Source organism: Nesoenas mayeri (assembly GCF_963082525.1).
Source record: "Nesoenas mayeri genome assembly, chromosome: 14".
NCBI lineage: Eukaryota > Metazoa > Chordata > Aves > Columbiformes > Columbidae > Nesoenas > Nesoenas mayeri.
The window spans coordinates 15,086,881-15,106,387 of NC_137556.1; the positions used below are offsets into that span (position 1 = coordinate 15,086,881).

At 38.9% G+C, this 19,507-nt stretch overlaps 1 protein-coding gene across 1 annotated transcript in view; it reads right to left on the bottom strand.

Moving 5' to 3' along the window:
* Positions 1-19,507, bottom strand: part of RANBP17 (RAN binding protein 17) — a gene marked incomplete at its 3' end in the record, with an annotated part of 147,267 nt that overhangs the window by 68,977 nt on the left and 58,783 nt on the right. Inside the window, exon 15 of the mRNA XM_080353002.1 lies at positions 2,317-2,390. Within this exon, the coding sequence (XP_080209128.1) occupies positions 2,317-2,390 (74 nt within the window). The remainder of the gene's footprint in view (positions 1-2,316; positions 2,391-19,507) is intronic.

Below are 19,507 nucleotides of genomic sequence, written 5' to 3' on the forward strand. Positions count from 1 at the left end.
ACACTGTTGTGCAGTTACTATATGAGAATACCAGCACTTTAACTAGAAAGTGCACACTAAAAATTCCCTAGTGTTTCCTTTTAATCCCAATGTTAAGGAATAATATATGACAAATTTCACCTACTTAAAGAAAAAACAAAGGATTTGTAAGCTAAGACAGAACGGTAGAGTAGCGGCTTTCTAAAATAACAATGTCGTTAAAAATACTGACTACACCCCCAAGAGAAAAAGGCGAGTGGTCTCAGTCATGTCCTGCCCGCTGCTGTTAACAACGTGGTAAGAATATTCTTGGGAACAGAGCATCAGAAATGCTGCCACACTGAGTTGCCCCATCAGACCCCAGTTTTTGCATTATATATCAGTACGTTACGGTTTCACACCTAGCTTTTCCAATTGGGGTGCCATCACTGGGGAGAAGCTCATTTATTTCAACTGATACGTGAACGTGTTTAGACAGTAGTTTCACAGCTAACTCAACACTGCTGACTGAATTGTCCATTTCGAGCTGTAACATTCATTCTGGAAAATGAAACTGATCTTTAATCTAATCAATGAATAATTCATGTTTTTAGGAAAATACAGTGAACCATGAGGAAAGAGGAAAAAAATCTGAAAAGCGGCACTGACTTTTTCTCAGGGTTTTTTTTAAATCTTCCATGTAGCACTAAAACCTTAACTGTGTTTTTTTCTTAATTTACAGTTCTTGTGCAAATATAGTCCTATTCAATCTAAATACATGTAGGGCTTATCGTACAACTTGTTAAATGATATACTGTTATTTCCTCAACTGTGAAAGGCAACAGATTTCACCTCAATGGCAGCAACATGTAGAAACGTTAACTTACACATTTGGTCTCCAAACAAGTCCTCTTTCCCTCCTTTTTTTTCAGTTGCTCAAGTTTCACAGCAGTTTAAAACAACAAAATGAAGCCTAGCCACCTAGTACCATGGCATGGACTGCTTCCAGAGACCGGACAGTAAGTATCCATCAATATTTTTCCTCTCATCACCCTCCATTTACCCGTCTTCAAAGTGTACTCCAGATAAGTATCAAGGTTTGATGGGCACTATTGTTATCCTAAGGCAAGATATAACACTCAGCTTCTGGTTTTGAGGAAGCAAAGCATTTATACCTTGTTTGCCACAGAAAAGTTAAGCCATATTAGGAGATGGCCTTGGCTTAATTGCTACTATTTCTCAAGGCTGGTAGTCATGGTCGCAAAAGACAAGCCATGTTTAATACTGTTTCACACTGTCCGAACAGGTCACGGCTAACCTAGCAACATCAGCAGAGATGTTTCTCTAGTAGATCAAAGTCTACTGAAATAATTTAGAGGTCTTATAAGTCAGATTTAGAAGATACGAAGTAAATGACAAGATGCAGCATCTTCCTCACTGTAGAATAAAGAGGTAAGATACTTGTTTCTCTTTCTCCAGGCTCACACAAAACTCATCGTCTCCTGGGGACTCCCAGATTTTTTTAGTGGATATTCACTATTTTTCCGAGGGACCATTTTGTTTTGTTTCAAGAGCTAAACTGATTTTAGATGAAACTCTTTTTGAGGCAGGAGAAACTATCAAATCTCATGAAAGACATAAGTAATAAAAGGCAAAATCCTGGTAGCCTTCCTGGCACCCAAGGAAAGCGGCTGCAGCAGAGGCAGGAGATAAAGGTAGCTTCTCCAGAGTCATTTTCTAGGATTATTCTTAATAGAAAGTATTGCAATCCTCATCTGCCAGAATAACACAGCATCTTATTCTACCAAACACCAGAGATGATAATAATGCCCCTTGTTTCCTTCAGTATGAGGCCTTAAAATCCTCCTCTGGGAATGTGTATTTTTTAAGAGAGCAAATTTTGCTCAATTTTTCCAGATCTTGCCCAAATGCAATCCAAAAGAGCTTCCCCAAAACAAGGAAAGATTAGTTTAACTTGGTTAGTTCCCCACTGTAAAGTACCATCAAGTTTTACAGGCAATTCCACTGACGCCTGAGGGTGCCTGGAATAAGAAGTAGGGAAGGGAGGGGCTGCTTATGCTGGGCTGTAACTGAACAACTCTATGAAATCTCGGCTCTGTTCTCCCATAAGCCATTTCCAAAGGTGATGCAAGCACTGTGGAGGACATATCTAGCTGCAAGTGTTTATTTAGGGGCCTACAGTGCCTTTGGAAAAAGGTTATCCTTTACTTCAAATATTTTAAATCTATGCAAGACATTTTTCCTAGCAAAAAACCAACAAAATATAACTTGGATTTGATGTAAATATTAAAGACAAAACCAAAATACATACAGACTGGAACCCAAGCGCAAACTCACATTTTTGTCATAAATGTTTCCAGAACCTGGTTGTCGTCTGTTATTCCTAAGACTTCTGACATTCGGGCATATACCTGGAAACAAACATTTCAACAGTAACATATTATAAGCATTTACCAGTACCAACATTTTCGTTTGGTTTAAAACGTTTCCTATTTTGATTTTGAATGAGAAAAGTCCAGGCACAAATGCCTGTCCATCTTACCTAGCAGAAGCATTTATAAGAGGTGGCTTATATGCTCTCCAACAGCATTTTTTGAATTTGGGACCGATGGGCTTTTGATGGGCCCTTGAATACATTTCTTCCCACAAAGAGGATGTAAATTGTCAACATTAAACTCACTTCGTTGTTCACAAAACAGTACAGTCTCTACTCCAAAAAACCCATTTTATTATACAAAATTGTAAAGGGATGGAGAAAACATTCTTCAGTTGGTCCCTGGCCTCAGTGGGACATGATTCAACACTCTCCTTTAGCTTGCATTTTCAAGTTCTTGCACTGCCAGTCATAAAATCTGGTAAATTAGGCACTTTTCAGACATTCAGTTCTGTGTTCTCGAAGGGAGAACAAAGGCTTTGGAGGCCATGTAACTGCAGTTGTATACTTTCCCCCTTTATTTCAGATCCAAGACATATATTACCAGGCAAGTTTTCCCCTCTCGGATCAAACCACTGCTATGATGCAGTAACAAAAGCACAGGACACAGCGAGTATAGTTTTTCCTCACTGTGTAATCTTCAGACAGTTTTCTGGTAGTTTTAGCAGACTAATATTTAGTTTGATTAATAACACTTAGTTGGGTTAAATCATAGAATCATTTTGGTTGGAAGAGACCCTCAGGATCATCGAGTCCAACCACAACCTAACTCTGGCACTAAACCTCATCTAAACGCCTTTTAAACCCCTCCAGGGATGGTGACTCCAGCACTGCCCTGGGCAGCCTGTTCCAATGCCTGACAAGGCTTTCAGGGAAGAATTTTTTCCTAATATCCAATCTAAACTTCCCTTGGCTCAGCTTGAGAATAGAAGGGAGACAAGCACTGCGAAATTCCTCTGCCAGCACTCTACCCTCAGCTCGAGTCACTCTGCTGTTTGCTTATGTCTGGGCTAAACACAGATCTACTGGGCAGTCAATTTCATTTCATTCATTTTCACCTTTAGTGCCACTAAAGGAAATATTATGGGTGATATGTAATTCTTCCCTATGACGTGATGGAGGCGATCCCACTGAGGTGTGCACAGCGCAGGCAGCGATGAGAGCCGGCTGCCATCTAGCTGTCGCATTATTGCCCTGACATTACATATTCCATAGAAACACCCATGAACTTCAGCTCACTCAGTACTTCCGTCAATGAACCTAAACTCCTTTGCACCTATTTCCTTTCTGCTAGTGATGTGATCCCATAATTTTGCTTAAAAACCAAACCAGCAGCATTCTGCTTCTGAGGGTGTCGATAAAAATAACAACACAAATAATGAATAATGCAGTTAAAACTGTATTTTGATGTTCCAAAGATTTTAGTTTTAAATCCGAGCACAATAAAGGCATGAGTAAATAAACTTGCAGCTCTAAGCAGAAGTTGCACCAAGATCAAGGACAACTTAACCTGTAAGCTAACTCATGCTGTTATAACTGTATGACTGTAATTTCTTATGACAAAATCAGCAGTGAAAGAACAGTCAAAATATACAATCTTTCAAACTTTGCAAAAGAATATGTTCACACTGTAAATGTGAAGTTAGCATTTACAGTCATTAAATAAAGCTAGAAAAACATATTCAAATATAAAATTAATATCTTCTAAAATCTCTCTAAATACTGCACTGCTGAAATGCTATAAGAGCTGCACTTTTAGCAAAATTTAAGAATCCCCGTGCTTGAGATGAGGAAAGGACAGAAGGAGACAGCGAGGAATGTGTTCACAGCACACACACAGTTGTGTTTGGAGCTCTCCCCCTGCCCTGGGATCAGTGGGATCAGGGGGTGGCAGCCGCTTTGTGCTCTGCTGTCACACCAGGCTCTCCCCACTTCAGAGTTTAACAAATAAAACACTAAACCAGCAGTCAGTGTTGACAAAGGGCAGTGCTTTAATCCACAATTATCCTTGTAACTCTTACTACTCCTTTTATCATCCATTAGCTTTGATTCCCATTATCCCATCAAGGACTGTGTCAACGCTTTTGTCCCTGGGGATTTCCCACAACTACAAGGATCTGACAGCCAAGCCTGAGTGCTAAGCAGGATCATTACCTCTTAAATCCACTTATCTGATCCACTGAATAGTAAATTGAAAAGCTCATTAACAGCAACAATCTGATTTGTTTTCACATGTGACAGGGTCATTGCAAGTCAGCGTGAATACAGTGCTTGTAATAAAAACTACTACCCGTTCCCTAATGTGACAAATTGTAAGCTAAAATAAATGTGATATTCTAAACACCTTCTTCAGAATCATTTTCAAAGCCAACACACACTCTTCGCATGTAAAAATAGAAAAGCAAACAACCCCCAACCACAACAATGAAACGCCCTTAAGACTTTTAAGCACTATAAAAAATTAATGATAAAGCATTTTGGACGTATAATAATAAAACACACTTCAACAACAAAGACCACGCTACATATTCAAAAGGCAGAGAAATATCCTGTTGAAGGCGTGCTGGAAGGATGTGGCAGCTCGGTTCCCACCACGGAACCAGGCAAGGCTGGGGCTGTGGGACCCCAGGGCCACCCACCCACCAGGTCCCTCCACCCCAGGCCTCCCCGTTCTTCTGCCAGCAGGAAAAAACCCAGGGTTTATGTTTCCCGTTCCCTCTGGACACTTCAAGTAAGGAGCAGAATTAACTCTCAATAGGAAACAACCAGTTTTAGACTTCTCGAGAAGCTTTTACACAATCATTCCAAAATCCTTACAACTGCAGGATTTATAAATTCCAATCCTGCATCAAAACATAGTGCTATGCAATCATGCTGTGAGATCCTCAAAATGTAAATTTCTTAACAGTAAAATATCCCATCACCACTATCTCATTCTTACAACTGTTATGAACATAGGCAAAAACCCCACGATAATATGAGGCTACAATGTTCAATGAGCTTCACAGGTCCAAGTCCATGCTAGAGGTCCTCAAAGCAAGTGGGGCTGATACCACCACGGCACCCAACTCCCAGGGGCATCCTGCATTCAAAGGTCATGGCAGCGAAGAGACCAGCAAAACACCTTCAAGAATAATGAACAACTTCAAACACATTCAAGCGAAAGTGAGGGATCCAGAGATCCTCTTCTTTTGCCCTGTTTGTCCCATTATAGCCACCTCGGTGGGATGAGGATGTTTAAGGAAGGCCACAGGTTCACAAGCTCCCGTGCCATGAAGTTTTGTGTGATCTTGCAGATTTATCAGTACATAACTGTAATACTTCCCACCTATTCGAATGGTACCTGCCACATTTCAAAAGGATGAGAAAATAAAATTGTGGAGGCAATGATTTACAAAGTAAAGCACTTGTATGTAAACACATTTCAAGAAAATGGAGAAATAATTCAGTAATCACACTAAAACTTTGTTTCCCCTATCTCCTCTCCTCTTTGGCCCTAGACACACTTAACTTTGCTTTGTCTTTGGCGGTCTTCTCTTTTTGGTACTACTATTATAACTCTGAAGAAGCTAATTATGTCAATTCTTAAAATGTGAAGCAGATTACAGAACTGGGAAGCTCAGAATATGAGTTCCTAAAGGTTGGATGGCTATATAATGACAGTCACAGAAATTCAATAACAGCACTGTATGGAATGTACTCAAACGCACCCCATGAAACAAATTAAAACAGAGCAATGAATCTCTCACACTGTGCAAATAAGAAAACACAAGAAAATGTTGGTTTCTATATGTTTCATAAGGGCTATTATAATGAATTAAGATTTTTGGATAATGAATCTTCAGAAAATTACAGCAAAGTTATTACCCGTAGGCACTGCGTAAATGCTTAAGATATTATAACTTCCTTGAAGCTCTCCAGGCCTTGCCGCAGAGCACTATCACTGCAACATTAAAGTATTTTGTCATGAACATTGAGGGCAAACCCAGAGCTTAACCCTGTTTACCCCGAGCTGGCAGAAGTCGAGCGGGGACGCCAGACTGGGGGAACATGGGGGACACGGAGCTCTGGAGCTGCCACCCACCTCCCAACTAATCACGAGTTTCTTTCTCAGTGTCTAGTGCCACAACACATTTAATAGTTTCCAGTGCTTATTAAATCAAAATCGAGCATTTTGAATTTCTAGCACTTAAAAGCTCCATTATAACACAGCAGAAATCTAACTTGAAAATCGCACAGACCATTTCTGAAAATCTTAACCGAATCCCCCAATTAGCACACTAGGGTGCCACATGATGCACCTTTACCTCCTGACCAAACTAGTAAGAGAGAAAAACCTTGGTCAATCAATAAAACCTCCATTCCTGACCAGCTGTCTTCAAAAGATCTCAAAACACCCTTAACTCAGAGGCTGAAACATGAGAATGGGTTGATCTGTTGTTTCATAGTTAGCTCCTAAATGAAACATAATTCAAGGATGGGCTATAAGAATTTGCCTCAACTATTTTCAGACAGGATCTCTGAAGATTAAGTCAGGCTTTGCGCTACATAAAAAGTAGGATACTATCCAAATCACAGCTACGTGTGTTTGTAAGCAACCAGAGAAACTATGCTGATTACATAAATTATATGCTATCTACTGTCTTACCTATAAACCTAGCGTAATTAAAATACTGCATGAAGTTATCCTCGATTGAAAGAGACCTACTCTACAGCAACGTTTAAAAATTCAGGTGTTGTTATTACAAAGTGTAAGGCTGTACAGGAAAGGATAAATCTGCTGTGTGAGTCAGAACCATAGTTAGGGATGTTATTTCCTGCCTAGTCTGCTGAAATGCTCTGTCACCCCAAGTTGAGGGAGCGAGAGGCCCTGACGGCTCCACAGGGGCTGGTTTCCAACCCTCCCCAGTCCCTGCCTGTGAGCTCAACGCAGAACGAGAATTCACAGATTCTGGGGTGCCCGCGTGATTTACTCCCTGCCTCTTGCTCCACAAAGTGCCCAAGCTATGCCAGCAATAGACGTGTTCTTAGAGGGGAATTATTCCCTATTTCAATGACTTTCTCTCAGCCTTTATTTACTTATTTTTTAATTCCTGTTTTCTGAAAATCTTGAAAGAAAGATTTACAATTCTGGTGAACTTACTATGGGACACCCACTATGAACTAATTGCTGCTATTACTGATGCAGCATAAGAACCATTCTCTCTCTCAAAGAAAAAAGGAGAAAAAATAATTGGTTTATCTGCTAGGTCTTCAGCTGGTCAATTGTTAAAAAGGGGCTTCGCTTAGTCTTGTTTAGACTTTCAATTTTGTAAAGCACCATTACAGATTTTTAATTCTACTGTCTCTTTCATCCCCTCCCAGGGCTTAAAGTACAAATATTATAGTGAAAGCTGAGATATACTATTAACAACTATGACTTTTTGAACGTTATCCGACAGATCTTTAGTTTTCGAAGCACAGTTCTGAGCTGCACTTTCCATCAGAGCTACACGCTGCACTGCAGAGATTCAAGCTGTATATGGAGCCAGGTATTTGCTTAACAAGAAGCCAAAAAGCTGCTTTAAAATCCTCTGTTGAGTGAAACAAACTGATATTGTACAGATTACAAGAGCAGAGTTGTGCCAGTCAGAAAAGTCTGAAAGATAAAGTATTAGAGGCACTTCAGTAGCTGTAATTGACACTCCTACTTGCCCCTGTAACTATTGAAAATGTCCATCTTAATTTTATTCAATTGCTTAATTGTATCTAAACGAGGGGCCTGCTCAGCATACTTATGTACAATAAGCATCAACATTAGTTTGGCACATAAAAATAAGTAAACATCGTGGCTACTTATTCTAGTTTTTGATATAGAAATTTTAGAACTATTTCATTGTACTGACTAACAGCTGCAGGCGTTCTGCATCTTAGGATCAAGCCCTAAGCATAGGAAATTTAGCAATATCACGTATTTTAAAAAGGTTTTGCAGTGGGCTTGTACATGATAGCGCTTTTGCACATTTATCCCACGGCGTAAGGAGAGGTGTTACAGCCACCACAGCTAATACCAGCAATTTGAACAACCCTCTTTGGCAAGCGAGAAATAAGATAATTGTTCAACATAGGCTGGCTCTTCTGAAATACTGGAAGCATTGCCTGTAATTATAGACATCTGTCATTGCTAGCCACTCAGTAGTAACCCTGACATCAATATACAACTATAACACTAAACTGCCTGCAGGCACGGCAATGGGAGGCAGAGACGAGAGGCGGGCAATCATCTGCCTCATCCAAACTATCTGTCAAAGGTTCCTAACCACAAATAGCTCTTACGTTTTGTATCCTTAGGATAATATGTTGATTTATTTTAGATCCTCTAATATTTACAGTCTAGGCCATCTACTAAAATAAAGAAACAAACCTTATGGCTAATGGAGGCAGTTACCGTTCAAAATCATCACGGAAGGTCATAGCTCACCACTCCAGTGTTAAAGGCTGATGGCTCTTTCCAACACGCACCCGCCTCCAAACTTTCCCTCCTCCAAAATAATACGTGCACATTTCCAGCTACAACGTACAGCGACTGCTGGGGCCTCATCAGCCAACGTTTTATCAGCCAACCCTAAGAAATATTTACTTTTTGAACCCTGAGAATATCTGCGCAAAAATGCGCACAGCAAGCTCCAGGATCCTGGGGTTCGCCGTGTCGGTACAGAAACCAGAGGCGCTCTGCAGAATTATCTTTACTGTCCCATTTTGAAAAGGGAATTGCATTAATGACACAAATTACCTTCACAGATTAGATACTTCACCGGTGCTTAGTGGGAAGCCAATGTACACTATTAACCAAGGAATACAGTTTCTGGAAATTTACAGATAAACGTGGGTAATTTCTTCTTAATTCCAGGGTGAAAATCGTGTTGAATCCCTCCGTCTCTACTGTTTTGTCTTCATTTGAAAATCAATCTCAGAAAGGGGCAAAAAAGATTGTAGGTTTAAACTAATTAGGAATTAACATCCTTACAATTATCGTAATTTGTTATTAACAAAACCGAGATTTCTTAGTATGATTCACAACAGCCTCTGCTGAAGAGAAACTATTAATTACTAGACAGACAGTTAGCTTACAAGTGAGCTGCATTTTAAAAACCTCCTTTAAAATACAATTGCTAAATGCCTTACAGTGCTGTAATGTGAGACAGGTTCAAATCTTATTACTTCACTGAAATTAAAACCTAAGTTTTAATACTGTTCAAGTCGAACAATGATTCCACACTTTATTGCTTTTGAAATCCCTTGATGATCATAGGGAAAAATGCCCTCGAGAAAAAGAGACTCTGTTTTCGATAAACAGAAAATACAGTTTGCACTCTTAGCCTCTTTGTCATCACAAAAAAAGGATTTAATGCCAATTCTTTAAAAAAAGACTTTTTTTCACAAAATGTGCACCTTGTGTGCCATTTGTAAAATCAGCTCACTTTCTTTTATTTATTACTGCAGCGCGGCAAGGCAATAAAGCAGCTACTGATAGCTAATAAATTACATGCCTTTTAAAACAATTCTCCAGCTACAAAAACTTGTAACTACAAAGGCTTACATTTACATGGTACATCGTGTGAAATGTCTATATTTATGTTCTATTTAACCACATAAATAAAATCTGACCCTTTATTAAACAGCTGAGGATGAAACAAGGGCTACACGTGAGATTAAACAAAGGGTAACTTTTAAAGGCTTTTCTACAGATTCACACAATTAAACATAAAATGTAAGCAAAAATTGGTCTAAGCAGTTCAGGTACAAAGTATTTTTAAAATAAAACACATTTTTAACTATGTCTTTCAAGCTACCTTAAGGAAAAAAGTGATGCCCAATCTTTCAACTATTGCACAATAACAATGCAAACTCCTAAATCTAAACATAGGTTTTCAATAATAATTGCAATATATTACTGTAATATAAAACAATAATTATCCATCACATACCATGAAAAGCAAAGTTGTATTTTTAATTAAAATAAATGTCAGAGCTTTGAGAAAGCATTTTTTGGTTAAAACAGATTTAAAACAAAAAAAACCACTGCAGTTTTATACAGTTTTATCTCATCTCGCATCTCTCTTCAAGAAATGCTTTATATCTCTACATATCTATTAAACTCGTGGCTGGCCTGGCAATTACAGCTAATCTGGACAAAACACTGAGGTTCATCGTCTCTTATTTTTGTTCTGCATTATTTTTAGGCTGATGTGCTAAACTATTTTCATACATTTGTTCCTTAGGATTGTCTCATAAAACTTTAAACTAAGCATCACATTATTTTTAATTGTCTCGATATCATCACGCGTCTAAATTTCAGATGTGCAGTTCTAATATTAATTTCCTCCACTCGCAGTTATTTTTATAGCATCTGGGGCTTTGGTTTTGCTTTGCTTGCGCAACTTTTTCTCATTGCTGCAGTTCCAAAATGGCAGTTCCTTAATTGAGCAGGAAAACAAAGCTTAACTACCTGCTAATAAGTAAAACCATTTAAAACATCACAATTCCATTTGAAGAGAGGAACCCATGACATGTTAGTAAAGCCGCCGCACGGCTCTGGGTTCCTCGCCCCGCACACCAGCACCGTCCCCATCAATCACTCCGAACGGAGATGCTGTGGGGCAGATCTTTCTGTCTCACTGAGCATTACTTGATGCAAAATGAGATGGGAAATAGTTTGCAGACACTTTTCCACTCCCTTAATCCTAGGGCTACCCTTCCCTATGGTAACCAAAGGCTTCCTTGGGTAATATGTGTTTTCTTGTATTTTGCACGTCATCAGCGCTTAAAATATGAAGACAAAGACATTCATTATCTAAAGCAGACAAAAAAGGAGGTTTAACAAACCAAGCGCCCAGGACAACAAACAAAGCAAAGCCCATGGTTTCCTGATTCAGGTTATTCTGTCTGCTTGTGGGGATGAAATGTAGGTGCAATTTTAAGATGGCAGAGAATAAAGAGCGAACGGACCCTGGCTTGTCTCTACCAGAGAGTGTCCTTTGCGTACCAGGATCCCTAGAACGCACAGTAAAGAGTGGAGAAAGAATTTAACAGGACTCTTACAAATGCCACTTTGGTTCAAGCAGAGCTGTAGATATATCTAAATACAAAAACAGTGATTCTTAAGACACTGAAAATTCAACAACTCCTAATTTCACAGCTAAAACACAGGACACCACAATCATGCAAGAGCTTAGAAGAAAGAAGCGACAAAACCAAATAGTATTTGAGAGGTGTATTTTCAAGAGAAAGGTGTCAATACCAAACTTCTGATGAAATTGAGCAACTACAAACATAGCCAAAATTGGCAGGGTGTGCTATAAGTTAAGGAATTCCAAACGAATAACTGCACAGATAACACCGATATAGATCCAACTTGGGATCACCAGCAGGGAACAGAATTATAGTTACACGAGTATTTACTGAAAAGCTTACAAAACTAATGGAAACTCATGAAACTGATCCATGAAAATTGGTCAAGAATCTTGATCAATAATTATCGTCAGTGATGTGGGAAGTTTCAGACTTCAGCCTCTGATGTTCACATCTTCTGAAAGAAAAGGGTGAAACCTTGAAATTGCGCACAGAAAAACAAAGAGCCTGAACTATCATGGCTCTGCCTGGAGAAACGCAGACTAGGAGGGAAAAATACAGAATAAAATAAAAAAAGAAGCCGTCTCATCCGACGTTGGAATTAGTCTGACTAGAACGAATCCAGCAAGGAGCAGGGTGGTTCCTGGCAGCGAGTCAGGCAGCACCACCCGTGACCTCACAGCACCACCCGTGACCTCACAGCACCACCCGGTGACCTCACAAGCACAACACCGTGATCTCAGAAGCACCACACTGTGACCTCACAGTGGCACCTGTGCCAGCCGGATGTCTCACCCATGCATCCCCAGGTCCCATGTGGCTGTATCATCCATCCTGTACGCAGTCCCCATGTCATGTCATCATTTCACACTATGACTGATAATAATGGTCTTTAACGATACACAGAGCAATATTTGGGTTTGTTTTGCTGACCTCTTAAGCAAACGAGATAATCAAATCTACGCAAACATGACAGATAACAGAACGCTGTCAGACACGACTACTCTCTACAGTCAAATCATCTGAAATGCTTCAGAAGCAAAGTGAGCTGGGGAGACGTACTGTCAGGCGCTGACTCACACTTATCTTCAGGGACACAGCAAAACTGATTTTTTAGATGATTCCATTAAAATCTAAATAATATTCCAAACGTTATTGCTATTCAGAAGATTAGAATGAAATTGGTTGTAACAGAAAATGCATAAACTAGAATGTACTTGTGCTGTTCAGAGCTCATTTGAAGATGGTCTATTATATTAACGCTACTTAAATAATCAGTTCTGGTGTGTATTTTTGCAAAATCTAAAATAATAATAATAAAATTTTATATCAACTTACACACAAAAATTTCTGTGTATCTTGCAACAAGCCATATTACTGTGTAGATGATATCTATACAAATAACTTAATACTTAAATTGATATAAAACCCCTGCTTCAGAAAAAACCCTTTTGTTCCCCACAGACTTCTTTCTCAATAGAGCTGCATGCCTCCAGAAACAACTCGTCAGGAGTGAGAATGCTCTGGAGAAATAATATGGAACCTTCCTCATGGCCCTGCTAACTGCAGGCCTTTTGATCCAAATTGATGCCAACTACCGACTCTTCCAACAAAGGACACACAGATGAAACCTGTGTGGAACACATCATTGAAAAACTGGGGTTTTTTCTTCCTTGCTTCAGAAGAACAGCAAAGGGGAGAAGACAGACAACTGCTTGCCCTCCTATGATGTTTAACAAGTGCATTTAAGTCTGAGAAGAGTACTTGAAAATATATTCCTGTATGTGAAACAGATCTACACGAGGGCAACATCACTAAAAATTGTGGATTAGTCTCTAAGGCACAAAAGGAAATGCCAGAAAGAGCTCTGAATAGTCCCATAAAAATATTTTTGGGAGGATCTGTGTATCTAGTGAGACACAAAGTAAAGCTCAAATGCTCTAAATTCTGCAAATTTGATTCCAGGATATGGAAAATGCCTATACACAGCTAACAGTCACTGCTGCCCCGGCCCTGGCCAGTGAGACGGCTGTGTCACTGCTCAGACGCACAAACATCAACTAGTCTTTCTGCCTCATTCTAATCCAATTAGGTATGAAAATCATATGCTGGTACACAAGATACTGAACAAGTCTAACACAAACCTGAAACAGACACTCTGGAGAAAATGTTTATTCACAGGGGTTTTTTTAACTGAAATACACAGCCTCATAAGGGAAAAAAACCCAACCCAAACCAAACCCAAAGCTTCCTAGTTCAAGCACGCCACATATAAAACCAAGTCATACTGCTTTAAATATGAAGGTTGCCAGTGTCTCCCAATTTTTGAATGCATTATACACAAAGTAAGGAAGCCAAGTGGCTCCTGTAGCCTCTCTAGTTACTATAAATAAGAACATTCAACAATTAACAGTGAATTAGCTCTTGACTCTGTTGTGTGAAAGGCATGGAGCTCTGACAGCATTAGAGCATTTGTGAATAAAGGAGACAGTTGGCTGTAAGCTGTTCCACTAAGTCATCATAAAGTATGTCAGTAATACTCAGAAAATGTTTCTCCTTTCTCTCATATTCAGTGCTTTTGGCAAAATATGTTCAAACAAGAAGAGTTTCCATACTATTATTTATTACCTATCTTCACTCATCTGTTATCAACTTGAAGACAGAGATTTTTTTCTGGGGTGAAAGAGCTGCTATGATGGCTTATATTCCTAAGGACTGTTGCAAGGAATTCATGAAATGTCTTAATTCTGCCATTTTAGTTACAGAACTATAGATTAAAATTGAGAGGAGGATATTTTTTCTTTTTTTTTTTTTTTTTTTTGCCCAAAAGAAACAATCACAGACTCTTCTCTCTTCCCTCCCCAAATCCATTCCCAGAGGCTTCACTATATTAAAAAGAAGCCAAGATTTGACTTACGTATGAGTAACATCACAGTAAAACAGGCATAACTATAATTATCTCAATTCCAGCCTTATGAACTGCAATTCAAGTCTCAGAGTATGAAAAGACACCAAGTTACAGGATATGTAGTGGAGGAAATGACGAGCAGTATCACTCCGTCCTCCATACTGCGACAGCCTAACAGCACGTGCAATTTCAGCTACGAGAGGATTGTGCTTTAAAGAAACATTTTGAAGTACTCTTTTTCCTTCCCATCAGCATCACAATGTAACTTAAGATGGCTTTGTAGGCATTTCTTACCTTAACATCTGAATGTCTTTTAACTGAACCATGCCGTACATGAGATAAAGAGAGCATGTGGGGCTGTGGCAGGTGGAGGGAACTGAGTCTTCCCTCTGCTCAGCACCAGGAGACACAGCCGATCTAGTCATACACTTCTATTTTCTTGTAATACTTACTTTTATTAATGTTAAATTTAAATCACTGCTGCTGACTCAAATTTAATCCTGTTTTGACTTTTCACTCTGAGAATTAATCACTAATTTACATATTAAACCTTTATATTAAAAATTAAGAGAGCCACAAAAAACAGTCAACATGGATTTTTTAGTAACTGAAGACACACACAATTAAGTGTTGAGTTGTTTTCCCCCACTTTTAAATATAGATTCACAAGTAGCAAAATTTTACCGGGGGATTAACCTTCATTTTCAGCTTTCTAGCATCACCAGAACAGCACACAGGAATTGAAGCAGCATTGCTGTATCATTTCAGAAATCTGCATTACTAAGAGTAAAATGAAATAATATAACAGGTGAGGAAGGTCAGTTTTTACACAGCTGTACTTTCAGGACTCCCCATCCATCCCTGCTTTAGTTTTTCCAGCATTGTTAGCAAGACTAAGGAATCGGCATCAGTCATTCTTGATAGCGCCAGTGCCCACGTCAGGATGCAGGTACAGATCTTCAAATGGTACAGTGAAAAACCAGACCTATTAATACAACATGACACATAACCCATCATTCTACTCTCCTTCTTACTATTCAGCCTTTACAACCAATGGACTAAGGACATACAAATTCAGCAGAAGGGAAGGCAGGTAGTTAACTCTGACACTCTAATGAAACCACATTTAACAGCACTGCCTCTAGCCTACGCACACCCAGAAGCTACACTAAAATTACTAATGGCTTATTCAAAATCTACTTTTGTCAAGCTCAGAACTTGTGGATTTTTTTTTTTTAATCTTTACGCAATGTAACTTTTAATATCTGCACGAAAACTGTTGCATCTTTCAATCTAAACAGGAAGAAATTGGGACTTGTATACACAAGATGAGCTGGTTCGAAGCTCTACAATTTTTCCCCTTGCACAATGCAACTCCATCAGTATTAAAAGCTTAACTGCAAATATCTGGATTGCTCTGAGAGCCGCGGAAGCCTCGTTTCCTGCCACCCCTGTTCCCAGGCTTTGCCTTAGGCCCCTTTGCACAGGAGAATTCTATTCTGCTGCTCCATCTCCTCTCTGCACATGTGCTGTATGTTCTTGTACACAATTAGGTATTGAAACCCGGAACGTGGAGAATGCCACTAGAGGGCTCACATATTATTATAAAGATATCACAGCATTTCTATGCATTATGGAAGTTTACAGAATCTGCATGATTCCACTGCGTTTAAACACAGAAAAAAACCCCACGGTTGCCAAATCTGTTATTCGGCTATGGTTTAACTGAAATAATCGACTTAAAGTGGCCACCAATCAATTGTGTAGTTGGAGTATTAAGTCAGCACAGGATATCTGTATTTTCTGTGAAAAACAAACAGCTGCAATCCTTGCTTTCTGTTGCACTCCACTCTCAACACAATTGACTATTAAACGCAGGTCAAAGTGTCATACAACGTAATGTAATACTATAATGACACACTATATATAGCCTTACCCACTTAATGGAGACTTAATCTCAGTATTTCTTTTAAATGCAGGTTTAATTGGAATGATTATATTCAGTAATTACAAATGTGATCGAGATGCTGTCTCTGAATCACTGAATTAAGCGAGAACCATCTAGAACTCAGCCTGCAATGTGCCCATTGCTTCCCGTGCGGTGCTGTCAACTGGGATACCAGTAGATAGAACAAAATCCCATGGCAGGTCAGGCTTCAATTGCCCAGAATCATCGGTTTTCCACTTCAGAGGCCAAGAGCCAAAACAAGGGCAGCAGTAGAGCAACAGCTAGGACTATCATTATACAGAGTGAGAGAGGAGATCTAGTTAAACAGGAATCAACAGGAAGGAAAAGAAATATATTATGTATGCATCAGATACATACAACACATTTTTATTCCTGTCCACATTAAACTGTGCTCCAAGACAGCAAAACCAATGGGAATGAAATATATCTATCAATTATTAAAGGAATTAAGTTGAAAATATTTTAGCACCAAGAGATAGACTCTAAATAAGTATTTAATTTTACAGCTAGACACCAACACTATACATTTTAGACAAAACTAATAGTTGACAATGCATCCTGTTTGACTTAAAAAAAAAATCAACTAAATAAAAATTAAGATTAACACAACAGCATGAGAACAAAATTAACGCTCTATGGCAGATGAATTCTCTATTGCACCTGTCCTCCACTGTGCAAAAGAACATCAGCCTGCCACTGATTATTTCTTTTTGACATGATTTATCGCCTACTATTCTTTAAACTTGATAAAGCAAATTAATCTTTGATTGCAGGAGCCACTGGAGGTTGTCATTAGTCATGTAGTTTGGTGAGGCTGCATGTGTTTCATTTACCAGTCACAAAGAAATGAAAGCCCAGCAGCCATCACTGGCTGCTCCAAGTGTTTTCCTGATCCACCCAGGAGAAAAGATAACAGAATTCAGTACATGGGATTTTAAGCAGCTACTCTAGAACTGACCCACATAAACAGAACAGTATTTGCTTTTCCGGAAAGAATGATGATGCCCTAAAATTTATGTTCATATGAAGAAAATAATTGCTAATGAACAACAACTTGATCTGATTAACATATATTTCAAGCTAGCACCTACTGAGTTGTATGAAAACTGAATCCTTACATAATAAAAAAATCATCTAGAAGACATATTGAAAAATGTGAGCAAGTCTAACAAATGTGCATAGACTGAAAAGATCCCTTAAACGTACGGACTAATGCTGGACTGACCCCATCAGACCTGCTGGTTCTCCTGCCCCTTTGCACCCTGCTCAACCTCATCACAAATCTCTGTGTCCAGCCTCTGCTGTGCCCACTTCACCCCGACAGCCCCAAACCCACCGTCATCCCCTCTTCAACCGCTGAGGGTGGCAGCACCTCAGAACGGGGACAAATGACAAATCTGAGTGGTTTTATTGACCGGTCTTCATGGTATTGAGAGAGTCGTTCTGGACAGAAAACAGCTCCTGCAGTTCAGCTGCATGACAGCAAAAGTGGTTCAGCCTGAACTGTGCCCTGGAGTGCGCAGAGGAGAGTCAAATCTTGGGGGGGGAGTTGGTTCCTCAGCTTCAGTAACCAAAACGGAACATAGTTCAACACTTATCGGGGGAAAGATTTCCCCAGAAAAGGTCAGTAATTATTTCGGTGAAAAGCAACAAGGAAGAAACAGTTGTCGAGATCAGAGGAACTGTTCCACATCAAAATGTAATTCCACGTTTCATGATGCTACTTTAAAGCACAAACCTGACAGAAGCACGCAACAAAGGCTGCTGGTCGCGACTCACATATTAAACGACGCTTGTCAAAACAGAGTTTCAGATACTGCATGGACACATATAAGATAGCATTCCTATATTAGACAGTAATATAGTACAGGATGCATATGTTAAACTGTTTAGCTCTTTTATTTATATATCACTATATTTAAGACAAAACTCCAGCTATCTGGGTCTCTCCTTCAGCATCTATTATAATTACATGTTCTACATTTTAAAGTAGTTTATTAACTCATGACACACAAAACTTGCTGCTTTTGAAACCAAGCAGAACTATGCTGTAAGAAACCCAAACAACTATGGGGTTGTGCTGTCTATCTTCCTTAAATTACATATTTAGAAAAAAATAATGGGATGCAGTAGGAAGTTTACAGAACCAGGAAAACAAAGGAACGTGATCAAACAACTCAGGGTGCTCCTGATATTTAGTGTTGCCATTATTATTTGTATCAATATTTTATTATTGCAACTTCATATGTTAAAGAAGAAACTGTGGAGGTTTTTTCTCTATCTGCAGCTTGAAAGTTAAATAAAGATACACAAATTGTTGCGGGGTGCTTAATTTGATGCATTGCTGTAATTTTTTCTCTTTTATAAACTGAGTACTGTAACTTGGAACTGTTTATACAAAAACTACATTTTGCTACTGGAGATGAGTTTTGTATTCTAGAATTAATAGTAACAAATAGAGGAAACAACTGTAGGAAAAATGCCCAAAGTATCACCACAGGATTCTCTATGTAGATACTTGAGAAAGAAGAATAAAGAGAAAAAGTCACTTAACTGTGAATTATAAATAATAGTTTCTCGTATAAAAATGTGTTTTTAAAAGGTGAAAACCTGTATATTCAGTAGATGGTCTGTTTTTCTCCTTGGTTGCACAGATAATTCTATGTTTATTTAACAGAAATACAAGTACAATAACTTACTATTCTTATATAAATACACACTTACTGTTTGGCTCCATTGAGAAGCTATAAATTTCATCTATTGAACATTAGCTAAAAAATTACATGTGTTTATCATCTGGATTATTCTCAGATTAATAGAGATAAATGACAAAACATAATCAGCACCAACTCTGCAGCTTAATCATTGCATCTGAGCTATAGGAAACACTTAATTACTCTCATTTACTAGGTGCAATCTAATGAGAAGACATTAGCCAAATGAAAAGAATGCAGTACAAACAAACAAAATAGTTATACCATCATTAAAAAGAAACTCTGACAGTGCAGGTGACAGCGTACGCAGGATAAATTACCATAATGTCCTAAATGCTGAGCTGTCAGCATGCTAATGCCGCGCTCAGACACCCGGGGAATCTCGGCACTAT